At 36.5% G+C, this 25,414-nt stretch overlaps 2 protein-coding genes across 8 annotated transcripts in view; one reads left to right on the top strand and one right to left on the bottom strand.

Annotated features, from left to right (window-relative positions):
- The window catches only part of LOC127857707 (galactocerebrosidase-like), a 34,183-nt gene extending 11,169 nt beyond the window's left edge, over nt 1-23,014 (bottom strand). For 2 of the 7 annotated variants that reach the window (XM_052394337.1, XM_052394335.1), the window contains exons 1-13: nt 22,846-23,014; nt 20,593-20,676; nt 15,639-15,707; nt 12,553-12,616; nt 11,256-11,344; nt 10,109-10,273; nt 9,456-9,494; nt 5,684-5,814; nt 4,061-4,178; nt 3,178-3,215; nt 2,526-2,650; nt 2,094-2,233; nt 1,045-1,134 (exon numbers count right to left, since the gene is read on the bottom strand). In XM_052394337.1, coding sequence (XP_052250297.1) covers nt 1,045-1,134; nt 2,094-2,233; nt 2,526-2,650; nt 3,178-3,215; nt 4,061-4,178; nt 5,684-5,814; nt 9,456-9,494; nt 10,109-10,273; nt 11,256-11,344; nt 12,553-12,616; nt 15,639-15,707; nt 20,593-20,676; nt 22,846-22,986 — 1,293 coding nt within the window. In that variant the 5' untranslated portion in view covers nt 22,987-23,014. Of the gene's footprint in view, nt 1-1,044; nt 1,135-1,910; nt 2,051-2,093; nt 2,234-2,525; nt 2,651-3,177; nt 3,216-4,060; nt 4,179-5,683; nt 5,815-9,455; nt 9,495-10,108; nt 10,274-11,097; nt 11,131-11,255; nt 11,345-12,552; nt 12,617-15,638; nt 15,708-20,592; nt 20,677-22,845 lie in introns of those variants that run through there. The other 5 variants (XM_052394341.1, XM_052394338.1, XM_052394336.1 and 2 more) reach the window with 4 other exon arrangements.
- Nucleotides 23,015-23,278: 264 nt separating this feature from the next.
- Nucleotides 23,279-25,414, top strand: part of LOC127857709 (phosphoacetylglucosamine mutase-like) — a 70,254-nt gene continuing 68,118 nt past the window's right edge. The window contains exon 1 of the mRNA XM_052394344.1: nt 23,279-23,437. Coding sequence (XP_052250304.1) covers nt 23,349-23,437 — 89 coding nt within the window. The 5' untranslated portion in view covers nt 23,279-23,348. The remainder of the gene's footprint in view (nt 23,438-25,414) is intronic.

Genomic DNA, 25,414 nt, shown 5'->3' with positions numbered 1-25,414 from the left:
AATCTATTATGATAAAAATTACCCTTGCATGACACTTTGCCGCAAAAAATTATACCAGCTATTTGCTGTTTTGAGGTTTCAAAGATAATATGGTGTTATATTTTAAGAACAATTTTATCTTTCAAAAAGTATGATTTATGTTTAACACAAAGGTTGTAAGTACAAGTTCACATGCTTCTATTGATTAGGGTACAATAATTCATATACTGCTATATCATTAATACTTATGGGCATGAAATTTTGTGCTTTTTCAAACAATGCCTTTTTTGGATACATAACATTTAAACATATTTCTAATATTTTGACAAAATTACGAAAATAAAGGTCTTTTGCCAAAGTAATTGTGTTAATTTTAATTAAGTTAAATGTGTGGATCAGTAAATGTATACAATCAGCAAACTTTAATGTTCCACGAATAATGGATGATTATTAATTAACCCTTTACCACTTAGATACGTATTTTCACGCATTTGTAGTCCCTAAGAAAATTAATTTTAATTAAAGACCTTTCTTACTAGATTCAAATTTTAAAGGTTTCATTTCCAAACTTAAGATACTGATGAGCAGCATAAAACCTGAACAGACTGTGAGTTACTCGCAGACTGTTCTGGTTTTATGCTGTTTTCACATAGCCATCTTCACTTTGCTTCTGAGTGGCAAAGGGTTAAGTACTGAAACTGGACAGTGTGTTGAAGACTACTGTAGGCATGAAAGACATTAATTTTCAACGTAACCACGCAAACATCCTGCCTCTGTTTTGCAATCGAGGTAAATTCAGATACTACAATAAGGGGGTTACATCACACTGTGTTTCTAGATGACAGTACTGTATTTGATATAAATTCAACTTGCCAATGTGATGAAAGTTAGCGAGAACAGAGACTTGCAGAACTGTAACTGATATAAACTGAACTTGACAATGTGATGAAAGTTAGCGAGAACAGAGACTTACAAAATATCCCGTCAGCTGAATGGAGATGTTTTGAGGCTTGACTTACAAAATATCCCGTAAGCTGAATGAAGATGTTTTGAGGTTTGACTTACAAAATATCCCGTCAGCTGAATGGAGATGTTTTGAGGCTTGACGTCGTACTCTGGCAGAAACGGACGGATACACACAGAATGGTTGCGACTCTGAAAGTATGGATCGAATAAGTAGTTAATTAGTACATGATTGTACTTGGAAACATATTTGGATGATAAGTGAAGAAAGTATATTAAGTTAAAACTGAACAAAGTATATTGGATTTAGGTCTAGAAAAAGTAGTAAATTTGTAATTGGATTTGTACAGTTTTGGATGATAACTGAACAAAATATATTGGGTTTAGGTTAAAACAAACAAGTGAATCTCTACTTGTATTTTAAGCAAATGCATAAAGCCCTCTCATGATCGCTCCGCCCACTAGAATTGATCCACCAATCAGCCATCGATTAATCGGGCGCACTCGTTAGCAACGACCAGTCCGCCATTTTCTAGACAAGCTACATGTTTAGGTTCACTTTTATTCCAACGAGTTTCTTTTGTTTTCCTCTTTAAAAAAACGATTAAAAATGGTTAAACGGTGTCAATGGGGATTACGTAACTCGGACAATCGATATCCTGAAAGATTAGTTGGTGACATTTAATTTATATCGTTTCGAAAGCCGAAAAGAGATCTTGAGAAGTGTAAGAGATGTATAAATACATGCGGTCGTCACCACAAACAACTGAACGTCAACACTGTCAAAGACAATTAAAATATATTTTTATTGGATATACTTACAGATTTAAATAGTTTATGTTATCGATCTGATTATCACATAATATTTCACTTTTTTTAAATAGTTTTATCAGTTACTAGGTCAGAAGCGAGGTTCATCTGCATTACTTAAAGAGAAATAAAACCCAGCATGAAGCCTAATTCGTTACCATGGTTTCTATGACAATAGTCAGCTGGATGCCATTCCAACTGATTAGGGACACCATACTGCCTCCATCTTTCAATAGGGACGACCCAGACCCCTGAGCAGTGTAATACCAGCCCTGATGAGTGAACTGAGTCATGTGGGCTGAATATAAACAATAAAACCTTACTAGAATAAATTACGTTACCATGGTTTCTATGATGATAGTCAGCTGGATATTGTCAAAACTGACTAGAGACACCATGCTGCCTCCTTCTTTTAGGAGAGATGAACCCGAGCCATGTTCGGTGTAGTAAAAGCCCCGATAGGTGAACTGGGTTGTATGGGCTGAATATAAAAACAAGGGGACAATGGGCCAAAAGTAATTGTGGAATTAATTATAAAATGTTATTAGTTTTAATGTTGTAATATAAATTAGGTTAAAAAATTATAAATGATAAATTGTAATATTGTAATATAAATTGAGCTCCATAAATGTGGATTAGTACTCTGATAACTAACATATATTAACCACTAATGATATAGTAACATATGATCCATAGATGTTAACAATTAATGATTTAGTATTCCATCTTATATTCCATATATATATAAGGGTAACAAATTATGACATAGTTACCTGTGATCCATATAGGAGCATCCACTCTATAGTAGCCACTCCATGGACTGTCTGCTGTCATAAGTCCGTCACGCGCAAAAGGAAGAGCCTCATAATAACTGGCTATCAGGTTCCAGGATATGGTGCTAAAAATAGCAACATATTAGAAGAGGAAAATGAGCTAAAAATAGTAACACGTTATAGCTGGCTATTAGGTTCCCAGAAAGTGCAATAAAAACTAACACATGATAGCTGGTTTGCCGCTATTTGGTTCCAAGAAAATTGTGCTAAAATAAGTAAAATAATGCAGAAAGCTTAAAGTCTGGTCATGCGCTATCCTGTCCGATATAAAGTTACACAAGAATCTGTGGTTTCATCAGAGGAAAGGGCAGTGAATACGCAGGCTAGCCAGGAGCTTTGATGGCCACATATAGCAAAAGACCCATGTTTGCATGAATCTTTTAAAATGAGGTTTTAATAAAATTGTGCTAAAACTAGTAACAGAGATAATATCTTGCTTTTGGGTTCCATCAAAGAGTGCTTAAAGAAACAATTTTTAGGTTTAAGGAAATTCTGCTTTATATTAGTTAAATAGCATTGCTTTTGTTCACATTTTTACTACTGTAATAATCTTAATCATCAACAGTGACATCATACAAGTCATAATCCGTACCTTGTCATAAAGCCATTCACATAATTCTGGTTGAGTATCTGAAACATGGATTGAATATGCATTTAAAATCTTCCACTTCTCAATAAAAATATTTTGTACGGGACGACACTTTACGCCTAAACTGAATTTTTGCTAAGAAGAGACTTTCTGTAAATGAAAAATACCATATAAGTGGAAAATGTCGTCCCTGATTATCGTTTGCAGACTGCACAGGCTGATCTGGGACGACACTTTATGCACATGCTTTAAACCCCCTTTTCTCAGAGCACTGTCAAAATTAAACATATGCTCATATATCAAGCTCAGACTTTCCAGGGTCACCCAGACAACAAATCATTAACAATTCCTACTTCCTATCAGGCCAGGTATTTACCAGCCTATTCTTAGACTTCAAATAAAGAATAGCCTTAGACGAAATAAAAATACCTCAGAATAATTTCAAGGTTTCACTGCCACACTAGACTTGATTTTCCAGCAGTTTTAGCATTTTTAAGTTTTACAAATATTCTCTTTTTTTTAGACTAAGACTAAGATTGGTTGGTGAATACAAGGCTTGGATTTCAATTTTTAAGCCTTTTCCTGGCCATTTTGGGAAATAATGCAATTTAAGGATGGGATTTTTTGCGCGGAAAGTCAACTAATTTTGGAAAAACTAATTGTGTATAACTCTTCATAATATTTCATATTAGAAGAAAAAACATCTTATAAATTATAGTTTTAAACTCTATTACTTGTAATTGAAATACAAATCTGTCAATATACACATTAGACATGTTTTATTTTTATGTTATTTTTTGATAGTGAATATTTTTATCATTTTGCTTTGAGAAAGGGTCCCTTTAACAGACGCATAGATACCACAGGAAAAGACGTAATTTCTTACCCTGGCCCAACATCCTGCTCCCACGTTATCATTGAAGGTGCTGTAATCTTCAGAGGACCACAGGGGCTTGCCTGTGTCTATGGCCATTTGAGTGGTTTTAGTTCCTGGATAGTGCACTCTGAAAATGGTCCGTGCTCTTTGAAAAGGGGGTTTAATGCAGTGTGCACAGCCTAATCAGGGACAAACTTTCTGCCTAAACTGGGTTTTTGTTAAGAAGAGATTTTCTGTCAACAAAAAATACCATGTAATGGGAAAGTGTCATCCCAGATTAGCCTGTGCAGCCTGCATAGGCTAATCTGGGATGATACTTCACACAAATGCATTAAACCCCCTTTTTACAGAGCATGGTCAAAATATCATGTGCAAAAACATCTAGGACTGTGCTGGTGATGAAATTGCACAATAATGTTTCACATTTTCGACAATGCGATTTTATTGAAAATGTTATTACACAAATAAACCCAATGATATGGTGACTATTAAAATAAATATTGTTCTAGCAAAACCGGGTTTTATGCATGTGCATAAAGTGTCTTCTCTTATTAGCCTGTGCAGTCCGCAAAGAATAATCAGGAGCGACACTTTCCATTTTCTTCTTAACAAAAATCCATTCTAAGCCCAAATTGTTGTCACAGATTTGCCTGTGTGGACTGCACAGGCTAGTATTGGAAGACAATTAATGCACATGCATTAAGCCCTGGCCCAATTCAAATATAACAAACATTGACAATCTTTGCATCTCAGACTTACTACATTATTTGTTCCTGATTTTTTCTGAAACATAAATAATTGTGTTTTTTTCTGAATATATAGAATCACAAAAAATATTTGAAATCCGTCCAAAAACATTTCATTTGTCATACAAAATGCAAATGAATAATTTGCAAGTTAGAAACCTCCTACTAACAATTTGTGTTATTCTTGTTGCATTATTGTTGACACATTTTTGTATATTGAAGAAAAAAACTTTCAAATTGACACGTTTGCACCAGGAAATACCTGGCAAAATAAAATTGATAAAACAATAGGTAATTAGAAACCTGTTTTAACCAACAGGTCTACCTATTAAATGTTAATGATAATGACAGTTAATTGCAATGTTTCCATCTGAAAAATCAGATAACCAGTTCAGTCGGATTCTTTTTCCTGAAATAGCCTGAAACATAGTTATACAAAAGTTTTTGAGGGTGTCATGCACTCAAGGAGGACACTTAACACTTTTTATGGAAATTTTATTTTAAGGAAGTCTCTTCTATACAAAAATCTCTGGTGGGTGGGAAGTTACATCTCTGATAGTCCTGTGCCAACTGCACAGGCTAATCTGGGACGACACTTTGCACACATGAACCCTTTGCATGCTGGGAAATTTGTCGTCTGCTAAAATGTCGTCTGCTGAATTTCTTTAATTAGCATTTTCTTCGATTTTTTTCAAAGAATACTATCAGAATAGCAAACAGTTTGAATCCTGATGAGACGCCACGTTCTGTGGCGTCTCATCTGGATCCGAACTGTTTGCAAAGGCCTTCAAGATTGGGTTCCAGCAATGAAAGGGTTAAACCCAGTTTTCCCAGAGTGAGGCTCAAAAGTGCTCAAATGATCATCTCTGAAATCACATAACAGTACCCAATAATATCCACAGCCTTTGCCAGTTCCTTGTCTGCCTGTATGTCAATTGCTATTGGTTCCCAGAGACCATCTGCTGCCACGATCTGCACCTGGTCCAGACCAGCATTGTCCAACATCTGCCTCAGGGTCTGTGGGACATTCATATATAATGTAACCCTATAGCACTTAAATATGTATTTTGAAGTGTTATCCCTTCGAAAGTTAAATTTTATTTAAGACCTTTAAACTAGGTTCAATGTTTGAAGGTTTCATTTCCATCCCTAAAATACTGATGGGCAGCAAACAGCATAAAACCTGAACAGACTGCAAGTTACTCGCAGGCTGTTCTGGTTTTATGCTGTTTGCACATAGCAATTTTCACTTTGCCTCTGAGTAAGAAAGGGATATAGGTTAGTCTCAGTGTCTGTGGTATTTAATATCAGGGGTTTCATGAAAGTTTTCAGTGCATAGATGATTTCACAAGAGCTGTCAGAGGACAGCGCCCTCGACTATTCGAGTGCTTGACAGTATAACGTAAGCCATCATGGGGTAATTGTTCAAATTATTCAATAAGGTCAAGGTAATAGCTCAGGTTTATTTTCCACAATCTATTGAACATTTGTAAAGACATTAAACAAACTAAATAGATTTTATTTCAAGTTTGATAGCAATAGCTTGGGTGGGAAGTTTGGACGGTCCTTCAAAAATAAAGTAAATAAATAAAAAATAATTGGGGGGGGGGGGGGGGGTAGGGGGGTATAATGTGGGGTGGGGTCATTTATTAGATGATCTTTCAAAAATAAATAAAGGAAACAAATAAAAAAATTGAGGGGGGGGGAGGGATTCTGGGTTTGTAGCGTGGGGTATTGTTTGGGTGGAATCCATTGTGGTATTCAGGTAAGTGTTGTTTTGTCAAAGTATTAATAAAATCTGATCATAAATAAAGAAGTTATGGCAATGTAACTAGAGTAATAGGAATATTGTAAATGGAAAAAGGGCCATAATTCTTACAAAATGCTTGATACAGTTGTCTGCCCTTGTTTATAGATGGGGGTCATGTTGGTAAAGAAGTTTGCAAAATATGAAAGAAATATGTCAAGGGACATTGAAAATATTTGAGGTGGTATGCAAACTTTAACACAGATTTATCAATAATATGCATATTCTAAGTGAAAAAAGGGCCATAATTCTTACAAAATGCTTGATACAGTTGTCTGCTCTTGTTTATAGGTTAGAGTCATGTTGGTTAAGAAGTATGCAAAATATGAAAGCAATATGTCAAGGGACATTGAAAATATTTGAGGTGGCACGCAAACTTAAACATAGATTTATCAATAATATGCATCTAAGTGAAAAAAAGGCCATAATTCTTACAAAATGCTTGATACAGTTGTCTGCTCTTGTTTAAAGGTTGGGGTCATTATGGTTAAGAAGCATGCAAAATATGAAAGTAATATGTCAAGGGACATTGAAAATAATTGGGGTGGTACGCAAACTTTAACATTTGCACGCTAACGCTAACGGGAACGCTATCGCAGACGCCGGGGTGAGTAGGATAACTCCACTTTATATATTTCAAATATAATAGGCGAGCTAAAAAAGTATACAATAAGACATGTTTTGATGAATATAATGGTCAAAATTAGAAGATGATTTACCTGCCTAAAAGGTCTTTATGAATTCCTTTTTTTCTGTTCTTTAGTTACCAATTTTGAACAGTATTTTAGTCATATCACAGAGGCCTGTTTAACTACTGAAACTCTTCCTGAGTGAGCTTTTGTGTAGGTAGTAAGTACATATTATTGTGTAAATACTTACAACTGCTGAACTTGAATAAGAGGTACGGGAGAAACACTTTCAGTTTTGTGGCTGGACCGGAAATCTTGGGATGGTATTCAACAGAGCTAGCTGGCCCACATATTGCAATTATTTAATCCTTTACCACTAAGATACATGTATGTACTTTGACACATTTGGAGTCCGTTAGAAATTTCAATTCAATTAAAGGCTTTTCTTACTAGATCCAAGTTTTAAAGGTCTCAGTTCCAACCCTTAGGATACTTGCAGGCTGTTCTGTTTTTTTGCTGTTTGCACATAGCCATGTTCACTTAGCATATAAATGAGAAAGGGTTAAAAATGCTTTTTTTATCAAGAAGATTTTGTGCATATTGAGCAAGATCACTGTAAAGTCCACATATATTTGAGCCTCAATCTGGAAAAATGGGGCTAAATGCATGTGCATAAAGTGTTAGCCCAGATAAGCTGGAGCAGTCCGCACAGGCTAATCAAGGATGACCCTTTCCTCCTTAGCTTGATTTTTGCTAAGAAGAAACTTCCTTTAAAAGAAAAATACCATTCAAGGGGAAAGTGTTGTCCCTCATCTGGGGCAATACTTTATACACATGCATTAAGCACAGATTTCTAGTGTTGTCCCTTGTCTGAGGGGATACTTTATGTACATGCATTAAGCCCAGATTTCTAGTGTTGTCCCTCATCTGGGGCAATACTTTATGCACATGCATTAAGCCCAGATTTCTGGTGTTGTCCCTTGTCTGAGAGGATACTTTATGTACATGCATTAAGCCCAGATTTCTAGTGTTGTCCCTTATCTGGGGTGATACTTTATGTACATGCATTAAGCCCAGATTTCTAGTGTCGTCCCTTATCTGGGGTGATACTTTATGTACATGCATTAAGCCCAGATTTCTAGTGTTGTCCCTTATCTGGGGTGACACTTTATGTACATGCATTAAGCCCAGATTTCTAGTGTCGTCCCTTATCTGGGGTGATACTTTATGTACATGCATTAAGCCCAGATTTCTAGTGTTGTCCCTTGTCTGAGGGGATACTTTATGTACATGCATTAAGCCCAGATTTCTAGTGTTGTCCCTCATCTGGGGTAATACTTTATGTACATGCATTAAGCCCAGATTTCTAGTGTCGTCCCTTATCTGGGGTGATACTTTATGTACATGCATTAAGCCCAGATTTCTAGTGTCGTCCCTTATCTGGGGTGATACTTTATGTACATGCATTAAGCCCAGATTTCTAGTGTCGTCCCTTATCTGGGGTGATACTTTATGTACATGCATTAAGCCCAGATTTCTAGTGTCGTCCCTCATCTGGGGTGATACTTTATGTACATGCATTAAGCCCAGATATCCCATAGCGTACCTCATATCTTTCTATACCTTTTCTAAATGCGCAACACCAGGGTGCAGAATAAACGGGGTTTTCAGAGATTTACACACAGGCTGAACAGAATTTAAACACACCATTAAGAACTTTTTTTTTTTCAAATATCTCAAGCTATTATAATTCATTTGCAAAAATCTTTAGAGCATAAAAGACAATTTTTCTTGCAGTTTGTGCCAATATCATAAGGTATAAGAACAAATCCTTAAGAACGTCTGAAATGGGTGACAAATTTTCACGTTGTGTGAAGCATAACTGTATAAATGCATGCAGTACACATATAATTTGTTAACAAGAACACATGCTTATTATATAAAGTAATACTGATGTATTTCACACTGCCTTAAGCAGCAAAAATATCTGTCTTTTATGCACTAGTTGAAATTCTTAAGAACAATTGCTTTAAAAAGTTATTCAAAAAAAAACCACCTAATACCGGTTCACACAAACTCAAGTGATCCTGCACCCTAAAGACCATAGAAGGCTCGACCCATGGTGACAGCTATATTGAGATGCCCGCAAGCATGCTCCGCAAGAAAATCATGGTTGAAATGCAAAGACATTACGGAAAAACAAATAAAACAAAACTATTTACCTTTATATATTTTGCATTGTATGGTCGCTCATTCCATACCTGAAATAAAAGTAAAGTTAAGTGGAGGACTGGTGGACATATTAATCAGGCAGATTAAAAAAAGATTTGTTTCTCAAAAAAGCCTTTTTATGACTTAACCTTTTACTACTTAGATACATATATTACTAAATTTAAGTTTGAAAAGGCTTCAATTCCAACCTTAAGTAGTAATGAGCAGCAAATAGCATAAAACCTTAACAGACTGCGAGTTACTCGCAGGCTGTTCTGGTTTTATGCTGGTTGCAAAAGCAATTTTCATTTGTTTCTTATGGGGAATTGGTTAATGTGTGTTTTTTTTATGGTCCAACAATCTCTATGTGCAGTATGAACAAAAACCTGATGTTAAAGTTAGAACCACTGGTGTTGTTAACACAGGATTTGACATGGAATGGATCAAATGTAGCTTAAAGAAATTAAAGTTTGAAGAAGATGCTATATATATGGATAAAAATGTATCTATAGTCAATGTTTACATTCTAGTATTTCCTGGCCCATAAATGCGCCATGCATTTTATGGCCAAATATATGAACCATGCAGTGTATGGCCCTGTATTTAAACAATGTATTTTATGGCCCCATATATGAACCATGCATTTTATGGCCCCATAACCTACCCCTACATAGTCCATGGTGAGATTATAGTATTTCCTGGCACCCTGGATCCACTTGACAACATATGAGGCTGTCAGGTTTGGGTTATTGTAGGGGTCCCTCTTTCCGTCCCCTACCCAGGCGGGGAACGCCCAGGGGAGACAATACAGCATGATTCCCGGATTTCTCTGGAATATAATATTTGTAAAATGATCATTATTTGTGTGATGTTTATTTTGGTTGATTCAATGGTTGACTGATCCAAAAACTGAACACTAACACATCAGAAATAATGAATGAAAATTCCTCTTTTTTTCATAATACAAAAAACATGAATTTATGTTTCCACATAAGTCATTTTTTGAAAAAACACAAAATTTCATACAGACAAATGTAAATGATTTTACAATATTAAGTAAGAAATCATTTCAACATTACATGACAGTTTCCAAATGCTAAAGTGTAACAGGGTTTTGTATGTGGAAAACTTGTTCTGCCTTGCTATATTAGCTGGCTTTTATATTAGCAATGCGGTAGAATGTCTTCCTGATTTGGAACCGGTAGAGTGTCTTCCTGATTTGGAACCGGGAGGTACTAGGTTCAATCTCAATTTCGGTGAAGGACTTTTCTGACTAGGCTTCAAAAGGTTACAGGGATTAATGTTGTCTACCATAGGAATATAATGTTCATTAAAAATCTGTGTAAAATTATTTCAAATAATTAAAGGATGATATACTCATCTTTTTTTCCTCTACTATTAGCCAGCTAAACAAATGAGGCTAGGACTAGCACTTACCATCAACCTAACCAAAGGTATCAAATGTTCATTAAAAATGTGTGTAAAATAACTCAAAATAAATAAGAAATCTCAAAAAAAAAAAGTCTCACTTTCTTTGGCTCTACCATGAGCCACCATTCGTAGCCTCTCTGATAGTTTTCTATATAGGTAATTAACAGACCAACCCCTCTCATATACACTTGTATAGACAGAGTCTATAGATCACATTCTCACCTTCTTTGCCTCCACCATGAGCCACCATTCATAGCCTCTGATAGTTCTCATCCCAGGGGTAGTGCAAGTGGGACACCTCTATACATATATGGGTAATTAACACACCAACCCCTCTCATATACACTTGTATAGACAGAGTCTATAGACCACATTCTCACCTTCTTTGCCTCCACCATGAGCCACCATTCATAGCCTCTCTGATAGTTCTCATCCCAGGGGTAGTGCATATGGGATGCCTCCGTGCCATCTGAATGATATAAACAACTGGGACAACCTCTGTGAAAAGGGGGTTTAATGCATGTGTGTAAAGTGGTGTCCATGATCAGACTGCACAGGCTTCAGGGACAACATTGTCCGCTTTAATTGTATTTTTTGTTTAAAGGAAGACTGTCCATGACCAAAATACAATTTAGGCAGAAAGTGTTGTCCCTGATAAGCCTGTGCAGACTGCACAGGCTAATTTGTGACTACACTTTACACACATGCATTAAAACCCCATTTCACAGATCATAGCCAAACTATTAAATCATCAGCTGGTGAAGAAGAGCTGCTTGTCAAACAAAAGTGAAAAAAGGATTGTTGAAGAACTGTTGAACACAAAACACCTGAGGAGAAAATCAGGTCGCCTTTTAGTTTCACCTTTCTAGAGTCAGTCCCTATCAAATGAATAAATAAATAAAAATTAAAATAAATACTATCTAAAAACAAGAGCACTGCATAACGGATGCCAACTCTCGGCTGCGGGTGCAGTTGTGAATAAATGAAAGCTTGTCAGATTATTTTTTTTAGAGGTCACAGTGGCCTTGACCTTGACCTAGTGACCAAAAAATGGGTGTGGCATGTAGAACTCATCAAGTTGCATCTACATATAAAGTTTCAAAGTTGGAAGCACTTTGATTTTAGAGCCAAAATAAATGTTTTAGCAGGGCGGGCGCTAGACGGCGGACGACGAGCTTGCTATGACATTACCTCGAGTTTTCTCCGAAAACAGCCGAGCTAAAAATAACACAAAAATAAAGGGTGTCCATGGAAAATTTTCTCCCACTTGCTCACACATTGACTGGTAACTGTTAGAATAGTATGATCAAAGCATTATATGGCACCAAACACGGACACAGTCAAATCACATCGCTTCCAGACAAGGCAAAAACCCTTCAATAATGGTCTAATTCCTAAGCATCAAACCTACAAATGAACCTCGCTCTGAAAAAAACGGGGCTTTATGTATGTGCATGGAGTATTTCCGAGATCAGCCTGTGCAGGCTGACACTTTACACATTTCTGGTATTTTTTTGTTGAAACTGTTGTCCCTGATTAGCCGTGAGGACTGCATTAAGCTCAATTTTCCCAGAACGAGGCTGAAATGTTTGTTAATTGTCTGATATACAATACCAAAATCCATCAATATTTCAATAATTACGAAAATCATTGTTTTGATTCATTGAGTTAACTCACCAGTGCTTTGTGCATCTCCCCCAATCTCAACCTTTAAGATCTGCAGGGAGGCTCCAAACTCAGGCTGAAACAAGACAGCAGAAATATCTGCTCAATATAATTATATGAGCCGTGCTCTGTGAAAAGGGGGTTTAATGCATGTGCCTAAAGTGTCGTTCTAGATTAGCATGTGTGTTCCTCACCAGCTAATAAGGGACAACACTTAACGCCTAACCTTGATTTTTGCTAAGAAGAAACTTTCTTCAAATGAAAATATCATAACAGTGGGAAGTGTCGTCTGCACAGGCTAATCTAAGACGACACTTGACACACATGCATTAAACCCCCTTTTCAAAGAGCACAACTCATATAAATATGAATCAGAAAGGATACTTCAACAAACACTAGGGATGTGAACAAATATTTAAATATTTGAATATTCAGAAACCTTCCCAACATGAGGTTCCATTTTGAATACAGTCCAACCCCTACTTCCGGTCACCCCTCATCACCGGTCATCCCGTGTAGGCGGCCAGTCTGTGCCGCGACCGTCGATAAACACTATATAATGCACCCCTCTTAAGCGGTAACCCTGTTTCTCCGGCCAGCGGCCAGCAATTTTGCATCCCAAATGTTAAATTCCCCCCCCCCCCCCATATGAGTGGTCACGCGCAAGTAAGTCAGTCGTGTACATTGGCAAAATTACACAGACGCAACGACGAACAAATCGATATGTACTTCCAGTCTGCGGTTTAGGCTCTGTAGTACTGAAGCGTGATGTGTGATAAACATTTTGACAGCCAGTTTGCAAATTGCAATTCATTAGCGGCGGAATATCGGGGTATCGGGTTAAAAGCAATATGCGACCGTTTGATCTTTTTGTTTCCGCACGTGTGAATATCACCTATTATTACTGGAAAGGAGATTCTTAATTTATAATTTATTATTTGTAGCTCATACTATTTCAAGCACACATTTATGACAACTATCGGCTAATTAAAAGTTTAAAAGAACAACAAAACTTTTAACCGAAATCAACTGATCTACATGTTCTCTGTGCTACAAAGTTTTTATCCAAACATCAATACACGCATGCTTTCGAACCATGTGTATGGCATGACATTGTACATTGGTGCATAATTTTCGCGCGCTTTTGTCGGGACAAAGGAAATACACGATGCTACTAGAATTTGTCAACGTCTCGTTAACATTAAACAATCGGGAGTGTGTTTCGGATTACAGATTATTATTCTCATTTGGGAATAAAACAAAACATTTATATTTGTTTTATATTTACAATAATTTCAATATTAATTTTGATAAACCCCTTTACGCGGCGAAAAACTGTTTTTATAATATTATGCATGAAAAGCACGATTACCAGGAGGATTACACCCGGTTGCTATTATCAGTCTCTTAAGTAACTGGTCACGATTTTATCGTGAAGGAGATCACTGTCGGGACCAATTCGTGCGGTAGGTATTCAAAGCCATAAAAATGCAATAAACCGATTAAATTATCGATTTATAGTGACACGGGAGTTATTCACGCATAACTGATTCACAACTGTTCCCATCTTAAGTGCATTGGGGCCATACAACGCGCATTGTGTAAACAATGAATCATGAGAATGATTCTTTTTCATTGACTTGATTCTGATGATGATCATATTGAAGATGATTAGAAAGATGAATAGAATATTTGTTGAAAGAAAATGTTGCCTTATAGCTGATTTAAGAAAGGAAGAAATACAATTATTTTAAGTCTATACATTGTTTAGTACATGTACACATATTTACCATTTTGTTTATACAAAAATTGAACAGTTGGCCATGCACTCATCAACTCCAGACTCCCTATGACCCAACCCCCTCTTAAGAGGCCACCCCGCTTAAGCAGCCAATTTGGCTGTTTCCCTTGACTGGCTGCTTAAGAGGGGTTGGACTGTATTCAATTTTCAAAGAAAATAATTAAGCAAACAAAAATTTCTTCAAGAGAAAAGTGTTGTCCCTGATTAACCTGTGTGGACATCACAAGAGAAAAGTGTTGTCCCTGATTAACCTGTGTGGACATCACAAGCTTATCTGGGAAAACACTTTACGCACGTACATTAAGCCCCGTTTTTTTCCAGAACTTGGCTGGTATGCTAGCTGTTTTATTGACCTTGGTGACACATTAACAGCAAACAATAACATTTTGAAGTTTATCCACACATTGTTCAACATTTCCAAAATTCAGGCAAATGTTTACCATATCTTTTAAAATAAATTCCTAATGTTTTCATATCTTTTTCAAGATCCTTACAAATAACAAGAGCACCACATAGGGGGTGCAAACGCTGGGCTGTGGGTGCATTTTTGAATAGATGTAAGCTTGTCAGTTCACCTAGTGACCCAAAAATGGGTGTGGTGTGTAGAACTCATCAAGGTGCATCTACATATGACTTTTCAAAGCTGTATGCGGAAGCACTTTGATTTTAGAGCCTATTTTAAAGATTTATATTAGAGGTCACAGTGACCTTGACCTTTGACCTAGTGACCCAAAATGGGTGTGGCAGGTAGATCCAATCAAGATGCAGCTACATATGAAGTTTCAAAGTTGTAGGTGGAAGCACTTTGATTTTAGAGCCAATGTTAAGGTTTTAGCACGACGCAGACGGCAGAAGCTGGACGACGAGCTGGCTATGACAATACCTCGGGTTTTCTCCGAAAACCTGCTGAGCTTAAAACCAAGCAGATACTTCAGTCAAGAACTTTTTTCAAGGTCCCTTTGGATATGTTGTCACCCTATCAACTTGGAGGTCACATGTTCAATCAGCTATTTGTAAGCGTTTTTTAGATCTTTCCAAAGACTTGAGTTATATACTGCTTCCACCCACCAAAATGGCTCAAGAGCTGTTCAATAAGCTCCAGGCTTTCCATAAAATCAAGCTCAAAGGACCGACCGACCGACAGACCGACAGACCGACATGTGCAAAGTAATATACCCCCTCTTCTTCGAAGGGGGGCATAATAAATAGGTTTAAACTAAATGAAGACCTTTTCTGAAACACAATTTTTCCTTTTTTCATTATTTAAGCATTTGCACACACATTTCAAATAACCTACCTTAAAGAGATAATCCAAAATCTCATTTCTTTGTTGCTCTGGATAATTCACCAACAATTTTGAAGTTGCCTGCAAAACACCAGAACATTCCAAGTTTTCTATGTACAGCAACACAATAAATGGGCCGTGCTCTGTAAAAAAGGGGTTTAATGCATGTGCGTAAAGTGTCATCCCAGATTAGCCTGTGCAGTCTGCACAGGCTAATCAGGGGGGACACATTCCCCTTGTATGCCTCTTATGAGCAAAAATCAAGTTTGTCAGAAAGTGTTGTGCAGCCTATTCTGGGACGAAACTTTATGCATACGCTTTAAACCTCCTTTTTACAAAGCACTGCTAGAATGTATTACCTAAAAGTTGAATGATAAGAAGAATGACACAATTATATAGCCATTCAACAGTATAAGGTGTTACATGCATTGCTTTGCACTCTAGGAAAATGGGGCTTAACAGATATGCATAAAACGTTGTCCCAGATTGACCTGTGCAGTCAACACAAGCTAATCTAGGATGACACTATCAGCATACATGTAAATTGAATTTGCGCTAAGTTATAGAGACATCCTTTAAACAAAAAAATACCATCAAAGTGTAAAGTGCCTTCCCTGATTAGCCTGTTCAGACTGCACATGCTTATCTGGGATGAAGCTTTTGGCATATGCATTAAGCCCCATTTTCCTAGAGGGTGGTTAATTTATACAGAGATTTAGATTTTTTTGTTGGCCCATTTTCAGCAGTTATTTTGTTCTTTTCCCAATGGCAGAAACTTATTTGTTATCCCATTTCCAGTTCATAACCACCTCAATGTTTTATCTATAGATGTTCCATACGAAAATGAATACTTTTAAAGTTGTCCCATGTTTAATACTGATATGTCGTTTTTTTTTATAATGATTTTCTTTTTAAGTTTCTATTTCAAGTTTAAGAAATAATTACTATGATGTAATTCATCAAATAATTGTAATACTTTTTCCTAAATTAAATTAAAATGTCATGGTAAAGTTCCCAAGGTCATATACCCAAATGATGAAAAAAATTATATGAGCCTTACTCTGTGAAAACAGGGCTTAATGCATTAGCGCAGTGCTAGTACCATATTAACTTTAGTAGTCGGCAGAGGCTAATCAGGGAAGAAACTTTGCACTTTTATCGTATTTTTCATTTTAAGGAAGTCTCTTTGCAAATACTAATAAAAGCTGCGCCATGAGCGCATGATACGCCCGTCGTTCGCCAATGAAGTAGTAAGGTAATAAATAACCCTTTGAATCATTTTTTTACTTCAGTTTATTTGTATTTGAATACATGGTTTATTTTATAAGTACATGAGCATGGAAATAACGAAATTTTGACGAACAAAGTCCCATAACTCTGGAACGACAATTCAGAATTCCGTCAAAAACGAAAGGGGATCAGGGTTTATCAATATTAAGATTGTGTTGAAATTTGAAAAAAATCCATCGAAGGATATTTGAGCTACAGTAGGACATTCAATGAAATCACGAAATTTTGACGAACAAAGTCCCATAACTCTGGAACGACAATTCAGAATTCCGTCAAAAACGAAAGGGGATCAGGGTTTATCAATATTAAGATTGTGTTAAAATTTGAAGAAAATCTGTCAAAGGATATTTGACGTAGCGTACGACATTAACAGACGGACGGACGGACGGACAGACGGACGCGGGGTATACCATAATACGTCCCGTCATAGACGGGCGTATAAAAAATCCATCGGGGGATATTTGAGCTACGGTAGGATACATGAACAACAATAACATTTAAGGTCACAGTGACCTTGACCTTAGAATGAATGACCTTGAAATGACCAGTGGTCATCTAAGTGTGCTTGCAAACCTTCATGTCAAGTTTGAAGACTCTATGTCCAAGCATACCAAAGTTATAACAATTTTAACATTTTAACATTTAAGGTCACAGTGACCTTGTGTGACCTTGACCTTAGAATGAATGACCTTGAAATGACCAGTGGTCATCTAAGTGTGCTTGCAAACCTTCATGTCAAGTTTGAAGACTCTATGTCCAAGCATACCAAAGTTATAACAATTTTAACATTTTAACATTTAAGGTCACAGTGACCTTGACCTTCAAATGAATGACATTGAAATGACCAGTGGTCATCTTCTAGTACTGGCCAATCTTTATTTCAAGTTTGAAGACTCTAGGTACAAGCATACCAAAGTTATAACATGAAATAAGAACTTTAACATTTTTACATTCAAGGTCACAGTGACCTTGACCTTCAAATGAATGACCTTGAAATGTCCAGGGGTTACTTACTAGTTCTGGCCAACCTTCATGTCAAGTTTCAAGACTCTAGGTCCAAGCATACCAAAGTTATAACAACTTTAACATTTTTACATTCAAGGTCACAGTGACCTTGACCTTCAAATGAATGACCTTGAAATGTCCAGTGGTTACTTACTAGTTCTGGCCAACCTTCATGTCAAGTTTCAAGACTCTAGGTCCAAGCATACCAAAGTTATAACAACTTTAACATTTTTATATAGCTACAGTAGGACATTCAATGAAATCACGAAATTTTGACGAACAAAGTCCCATAACTCTGGAACGACAATTCAGAATTCCGTCAAAAACGAAAGGGGATCAGGGTTTATCAATATTAAGATTGTGTTAAAATTTGAAGAAAATCTGTCAAAGGATATTTGACGTAGCGTACGACATTAACAGACATACGGACGGACAGACGGACGGACGGACAGACGGACGCGGGGTATACCATAATACGTCCCGTCATAGACGGGCGTATAAAAATAGGTGTAAAGGTTTGTCCCATATTTGCCTGGACGTAATTTAAAAAAAACTGTTCATGTTTTGGTAAATTGAGAATTTTTTTTTTATGTTTCAGATTCGCGAATTTCCGTTAGAGTTATGATATTATTGAGAAAACAGGAATACTGAACATTTACGATGCTTTAAAATATAATCCATAATATGTATCTTTTGACGACTTAAAAACCTGAAGTTCTATTGTTGTCATATTTTGTAACACTACGAGGATTGCTTAACTAAAGTATAAAATACATCAAACATTAAATGAGCACGGATGGCCAAGTGGTCTACGCGTTTGACTTTTACTCCTGGGGTCAGGGGTCAGGGCTTTTTGTCCTTCTTTGAGAGGCGCCCAATACTGGCCCTTTCCCCTAGATGTATTTTTCCCCTCTTATAGAGATTTTCCCCAAAACAATTTTTTTAACCTTTAATTATATAAGTTATCCTGATCCAGTGTAGAAAATAGACAAGTATTGCATAGTTTAAAAAAACAAGAAACCGTCGGAGACGGGTGATGCTCCCCAAAGTTTTTTTTTTGTCTTAATATTGCACTATTTATTCAGATACTAGTAAAAGGCAACATCTTGAGGGCACAGTAGTTGGGGGGACAATAATTTTTTATATAAAATTTCAAAGGGCTATAACTATGTGAAAAATCATTCGAACAGAACCCGCTGATAATATGCACATCTCCTCTTGGTAGTGAAGCTTCCCATAAAGTTTCATTGAATTCCGGTCATTAGTTGCTGAGAAATAGCCCGGACAAGAATTGCACTATATGTACAGTTAATGGAAAATTTCAAAGGGCCATAACTCTGTGAAAAATCATCCAACCAGAACCCACTGATAATATGCACATCTCCTCTTGGTAGTGAAGCTTCCCATAAAGTTTCATTGAATTCCGGTCATTAGTTGCTGAGAAATAGCCCGGACAAGAATTGCACTATATGTACAGTTAATGGAAATTTTCAAAGGGCCATAACTCTGTGAAAAATCATCAGACCAGAACCCGCTGATAATATGCACATGATGCACATCTCCTCTTGGTAGTGAAGCTTTCCATAAAGTTTCATTGAATTCCAGTCATTAGTTGCTGAGAAATAGCCCGGACAAAAATTGTGCACGAACAGACACACGGACAGATGAAGCGGCAACTATATGGTCCCCCAAAAAAAATTTGGGGGAGCATAAAAAGCAAAATAGGTTAAATTGATTATTTAAGACTATCCTTATTTTTCCCCAAAATCCGTCGTTTCGCACATTTTTTTTCCACTCAAAAAAGGCCAGGCCCTTTCCCCAAAATCAGATAAAAATCTCTGGTAGTTTGAGTTCATTAAATTTGTAGGGTTACTTTTTTTCTTTCTTTAATTTTATTCTTGTTTTTTTACTGGAGCTTTTAAGATCCAAAGTTTACATTTATCAATATAAAGCATTGAATGTCAAACTTCAATACATGCCAAAATCTATGAAAAGGTCCATTTAACACATATACTTAAGCTTGATTTTTTTAAAGGGAGGCTCAAATCAATGTCTTTGCTGAGGAAGAACAAGTAGTGTAGGGAGGATCAAATCGATGTCTTTGCTGAGGAAGAACAAGTAATGTAAAGGATTGTAATATATGTGGGAAGCATTGTACACAAAACATGCATTGGTTTGTAGAAATGAATGCAAGAAAAATCAATAATATATTTATAATGATATTATCATGATCTACTATAGTTAATCAAACAAGTATAGTGAAACAAATGCGAATTCCATAACGAAATGACATAAATAGCAAACACAACAAGAAAAGTGTTTGTCAGAAACATTATGTCCCCTTCTGCGCCGCTTTGCCTTTTTTTTTACCTTTGACCTTGAAGGATGACCTTGACCTTGACCTTCCACCACTCAAAATGTGCAGCTCCATGAGAAACACATGCATGCCAAATATGAAGTTGCTATCTTCAATATTGCTAAAGTTATGGCAAATGTTAAAGTTTGACCAAACCAACAGACAGACCAACAGACAGGGCAAAAACAAAATGTCCCCACTATAGTGGTGGGGGACATAAAAAGTGTCAAAATGTAAACCCTTCATAATACTTCTCATAAATGCCTTAAACTAAAGAGCAGCTTTGTTTCATATAAATTTTAGAATATTTCTTACTCCAGCACTAAGGCCGCCAATTCCTAAAAATCTTCTCTTGAGATTATCTGTTTTAACTACATAAACGTCAGAATGCGTAGTTCTCTGTAATTATACAAGTACATAATGCAAAATAACTTTATTACAGGAGAACATAAACATAATAAAATAAATGTAAGATGATATTGAACCCCAGAGGTGAAAATTTGTCACTATGAAACTCCATGATAAAGAGCCAAACTTTGAACAAATCTGTGATGGTGAATCTTCTTTTTTTCTAAATTTACCCGCGTTATAGGAAACTGAGGCTTAATGCATGTGGATGTTTGTTGAGAAAAGACTTCCTTGAAATTACAATTTCCATTATTTAAATTGGTAATTTATGTCACTTACTAGCCTGTAAAGACTGCACAGGCTCATCTGGGATGACACTTTATAAAGTTTACCCACATAAACAAAGCGCTGTTGTGAGGCTTTAATCTAATTTCTATTATCACTTAAAACAAATTGGCTGAAAAAGATAAGACAGAAACAAATCTTTAATTAGGGCGAAAATAATCACAGGCTGAGGCATCATATAATTTTCTATGCATGCATTTAAAACATAAACAAATTGAACAAAAATGCTTCTGATGGTAAGTTAATCAAATTTGAAATCCTTTCTTGCCAATCTAACTGATTTTGCATATCAACATTGTCTATTCTGAATAATTCTGACAACTGTCAAAAAAACTTGTGCTTTAATTGGCAAACAAAGCCGTGTCTGATGCAATTGTTTCCGATTCTGAACTAACAAAATGTAACATGCATTCAAATTGTAAGTCTTATTAGTTAATTAAATCAACTTGGCTGTTTTGTGATTGATTTACCAGTAAATCATTATTACACACAATATAACGCTTCATTATATACTACTCAAAATTTGCTAAGGATCATTTGTTATAGTATGTGTAATTTGAAGTTCATATCTAGCTAGATTCAGCCAGCGTCACACATCAATGATAAATCAATACATAAAAACAATATCAAATATATGATACTATCAAAAGTTTGTTTTCCCAACTTATTGTTTTGAGCACAAAAATAGCTTGCAGGTATACTTCTTTCAAGATTAGCAAACACAACCAAAGCACATCTATTAATTGAGGTTACATAATTGGTTATAGGGTTAGGAAAGGGGTTGGGTTATGGCATACGATTATCTGTGAACAAGTGCCTTTAAAATAAGGGTAGCGGATCCGTAGTGTAGTGGTAACACACTGGCTTCACAATCCAGAGATCGCTGGTTCGATCCCCCGCCGCACCTAACCTACTAACTCGTCTTTCGCATGAGACGTTAAACCGAGGTGCAGTGTACTAGGTGCTATACACCGGGCACTAAAAGACCCAGGGTCACCTCTGGAACGGGGTGTCTCCTGTATCTTGCACTATCCCCCGTAACCAACAAACACGTCTTTCTGGGGGCGATGGCCATATGGGAGACAATCCCGGTGCACTCGATAAAATAATGAAGAAGAAGAAGAAACTTTAAAATAAGCCTCATTTAGGGAAAACGTGGCTTAATGGATGTGCATCAAGTGTGGTCTCATATTAGCCTGTAAAATCCACACAGGCTAATCAGAAACAATACTTTCTGCTTAAACTGTATTTTTGTTAAGAGGCTACCTTTAAATGAAAACAAAACATTTTGTCACTGATGAGTCTTTATACAATGCACAGGCTAATTCAAGATGATACTTTACGCAAATACATCAAGCCAAGATTTCCCAGAGCTCTCAAACATAGGAGGTGTGCTTACACATACAGATGATATTATTGTAGTGACATTACTGTATTGTACTATGCCAACCATACCAGACAACTGATGCAACTTTTATACGACCTGATTTGACCGTGAGGATGGAGGTTGTGGGAGGGGGCATAATAATGTAAACATATAAATTTGTGTATACAAGAGCCTTATAATGAGCCCCATTCTGGAAAAATGGAGCTTCAAGCATGTGTTCAAATGTTGTCCCAGATTAATTTGTGTCTGCAGTCTGCACAGGCTTATCAAGAATGGTAATTACCGCCTAGCTATATCAACTAAATTTTAACTGAATTTACTGTGGTCTCCCCACTTCCTTTACATGCAAAACTATCACAAAAGCTGAAAGTTTCGTCTCTGATAAGCCTGTGTGGATTGCCAAATTAATCTGGGACGACGCTTTAAGCACATGTATTACGCACCCTTTTCCCAGATCGCGGCCCAGATACTTTAGTTTTAATTCTCACCCCGCCTCCACTTAGCCCCCCTATTCCGTAGAACCTCCGAGTTTCATCTTTTGTTGGAATCACGTTGTATGTGGTGTAGGCATTTAAAAAGTTAACACAACTGATTATGTATAAAACAACAATGACTGTAAGTGGTGACATTGTCAACTCAACGAATTTGTGTCAACTTAACGAATTTGTGTCAACTTCCCGTAACAACATCAGATACAAAACGCCATTTTAAGGTCATGTGAGATTTTGCGGAGGAGAATATGAGTCAGGGTGGTCAGTGGTGAAAACGGTCCGTAAAGTTTAAAGCATTATTTAAATCAAATTGTCCAATTAAATGTTTATACCATGTTAAAAATAATAACTTGTACAAGCGCTTTCTAAATGTACATCATTCAGTGCTCTGTCGCGAATATTATGATAGCAGGGGATATTTTGTGATAAACTTCGATTAACCATCTTGTCATACGTAACAAGAAGCTCTTTTTAAAAGAGGTAGTTGTCAGACGACAAAAATGGAGGAAGTATGTAAATTCGTTTCAGCCGAATATCCGCGAAAGTCTGACTCGTTTATTCAATATGGAACTGCAGGATTTCGAACAAAGTAATATATGTTAAGTACATATGCATTTTTTAACTATATACGGTAAAAAGGTACCGATTTGCAATGTAATTTCGCGATCGACACGGTGGCAAAATTTAACATTAAAAACAAGAAACCCGGATATTTACCTTGATTTACCTTGATCTTCGGGCCGTAATATTAGACAAAGTCTATCGTGGCCCCTCTTCTTTAAAATGTTTATACGCGACATAGAGTGCGCTACACAGTTGACTTAAAAAATTTCTTATTCCAGTTCTCTTTGTTCAAATTCGATTTGAACACATTCAGGGATGTTGCAGAGACAGTTTCTTCTGAAAGGGCATTCCACATGTTCACTGTCCTAGCTCCAAATGAATTTAGCTTTACATTATGATGACACTTTTTTTTGATGAATTTTAGGTGATGACCTCTCAAATCCCCTTGAGCCAAGTTAAATATATTGCTCCATTTTAGGTCGTCCAATCCGTAAATAGACTTATACAGAGTAATCATATCACTCCCAGTCTTCACGCTAACTTTTTTAGACCAATAGCCCTTCGGGCTAATTAGATAGAATTTTTAATAGCCCGAAGACATTTTCAATAGCCCGAAAAGGTAAACATAAATGTTTCGCTAGGAACAACAAAAATATTCATTTCTAATCAGAAATAACTACTTCTAATGAGTAAAAACATATGCCTGTCCCATTTACAACATTTATTATTCATTTTTCAAAACAACAGAAAAGGCATGATCCACCGACATCTCCATATCTTCATCGTCATCATCATCATCATCATCTTCATATTCTGAGTTCTCTGGCACCTGGAAAGACACACAATGTCACATACAATGTTATGTTTGCTAGATTGTTTTTAGTAGAATGATGTCTGTCTAAATAAAAAGTCATTTTCCCAAACAATGCGTTATTTTATTGTCAAAAATTGTGGTTGCCTATCATTAATCATTCAATTAATTAATGAATGTATACATGAGTTATAGTTAAATATATATTTAAGGGGTTGTAACCTTGTTGCTGGCAACATCTTTTTCGTTGTTCGAACTCTCTTGACTTCGTAAGCTCTTTTAGAAGATACAGGGTCGGTCGGCTGCTTACGTTTTTTACCTGGTAACGCCCCGCTCTGGTATCGAAGTTGGCTGAACGCCATCTTGAGCGCGATTTTAACGCAAGGATTTTTTTTTAATGAGTCATCATACGTCGATGTCCGCTTTGAACAAACGGACCAATCGTAACACTACGTCCATCTCCGGAGTCCCGTAAGAGTGGAACACGGACGTGTTTATTGGCTAACGATTTGTACCGACTACTTCCATTGACCGATACGCCTTTAACCCGAAGTGACTGACCGGTGTTCATGTAATTATTTCACTATGTTTACAATTTTACGCTCAAAAATTTAATCGACCGGTCGGGCTATTTTATATGCATTTATGATCGACCGACCGGCCAAAAAATCGACTCGGGCTTCGGGCTTATAGGCTAATTCGAAGACTGATCACTCCTATCTCTTCGGTACTCCAGAGTTAGTAGACAAAGGAATTTTAGTCTTTCTTCATATGGGAGGGTAGAACATGCAGGAACCAGTCGTGTAGCTCTCCTCTGAACATCCTCAATCTTTTTAATGTCCTTAAAATATGGCAACCAAACATTTGATCCATATTCAAGAATAGGCCTAACTAATGATTTATAGAGAGGAAGCAACATTTCCGTTTCCATGTATTCGAAAGATCTGTGAGGCCTAACAAAAAAATATGTTTGTTTCCACTGACATGGCCTAAAAAATTAGGGTAGGTAGGTAGGCAAATAATTTTATTTTTTAAAATATTTTTTTTTAGAAAATGTCGTACATGGTGCATCTTCTTCTCATTTTTTTGTGAATAACTGTATGTACAATAAATTTGATGATGTATGTAATGCAATATGGCTTTATTTAAATGCTTTAATGAAATAAAAACTTGCTGTTCATTAATTTTGCA

The sequence above is a fragment of the Dreissena polymorpha genome, chromosome 14 (genome assembly GCF_020536995.1).
Source record: "Dreissena polymorpha isolate Duluth1 chromosome 14, UMN_Dpol_1.0, whole genome shotgun sequence".
Lineage (NCBI taxonomy): Eukaryota > Metazoa > Mollusca > Bivalvia > Myida > Dreissenidae > Dreissena > Dreissena polymorpha.
Note: the sequence above shows the minus strand (reverse complement) of the source record. Positions and strands in the feature narration are given on the sequence as shown.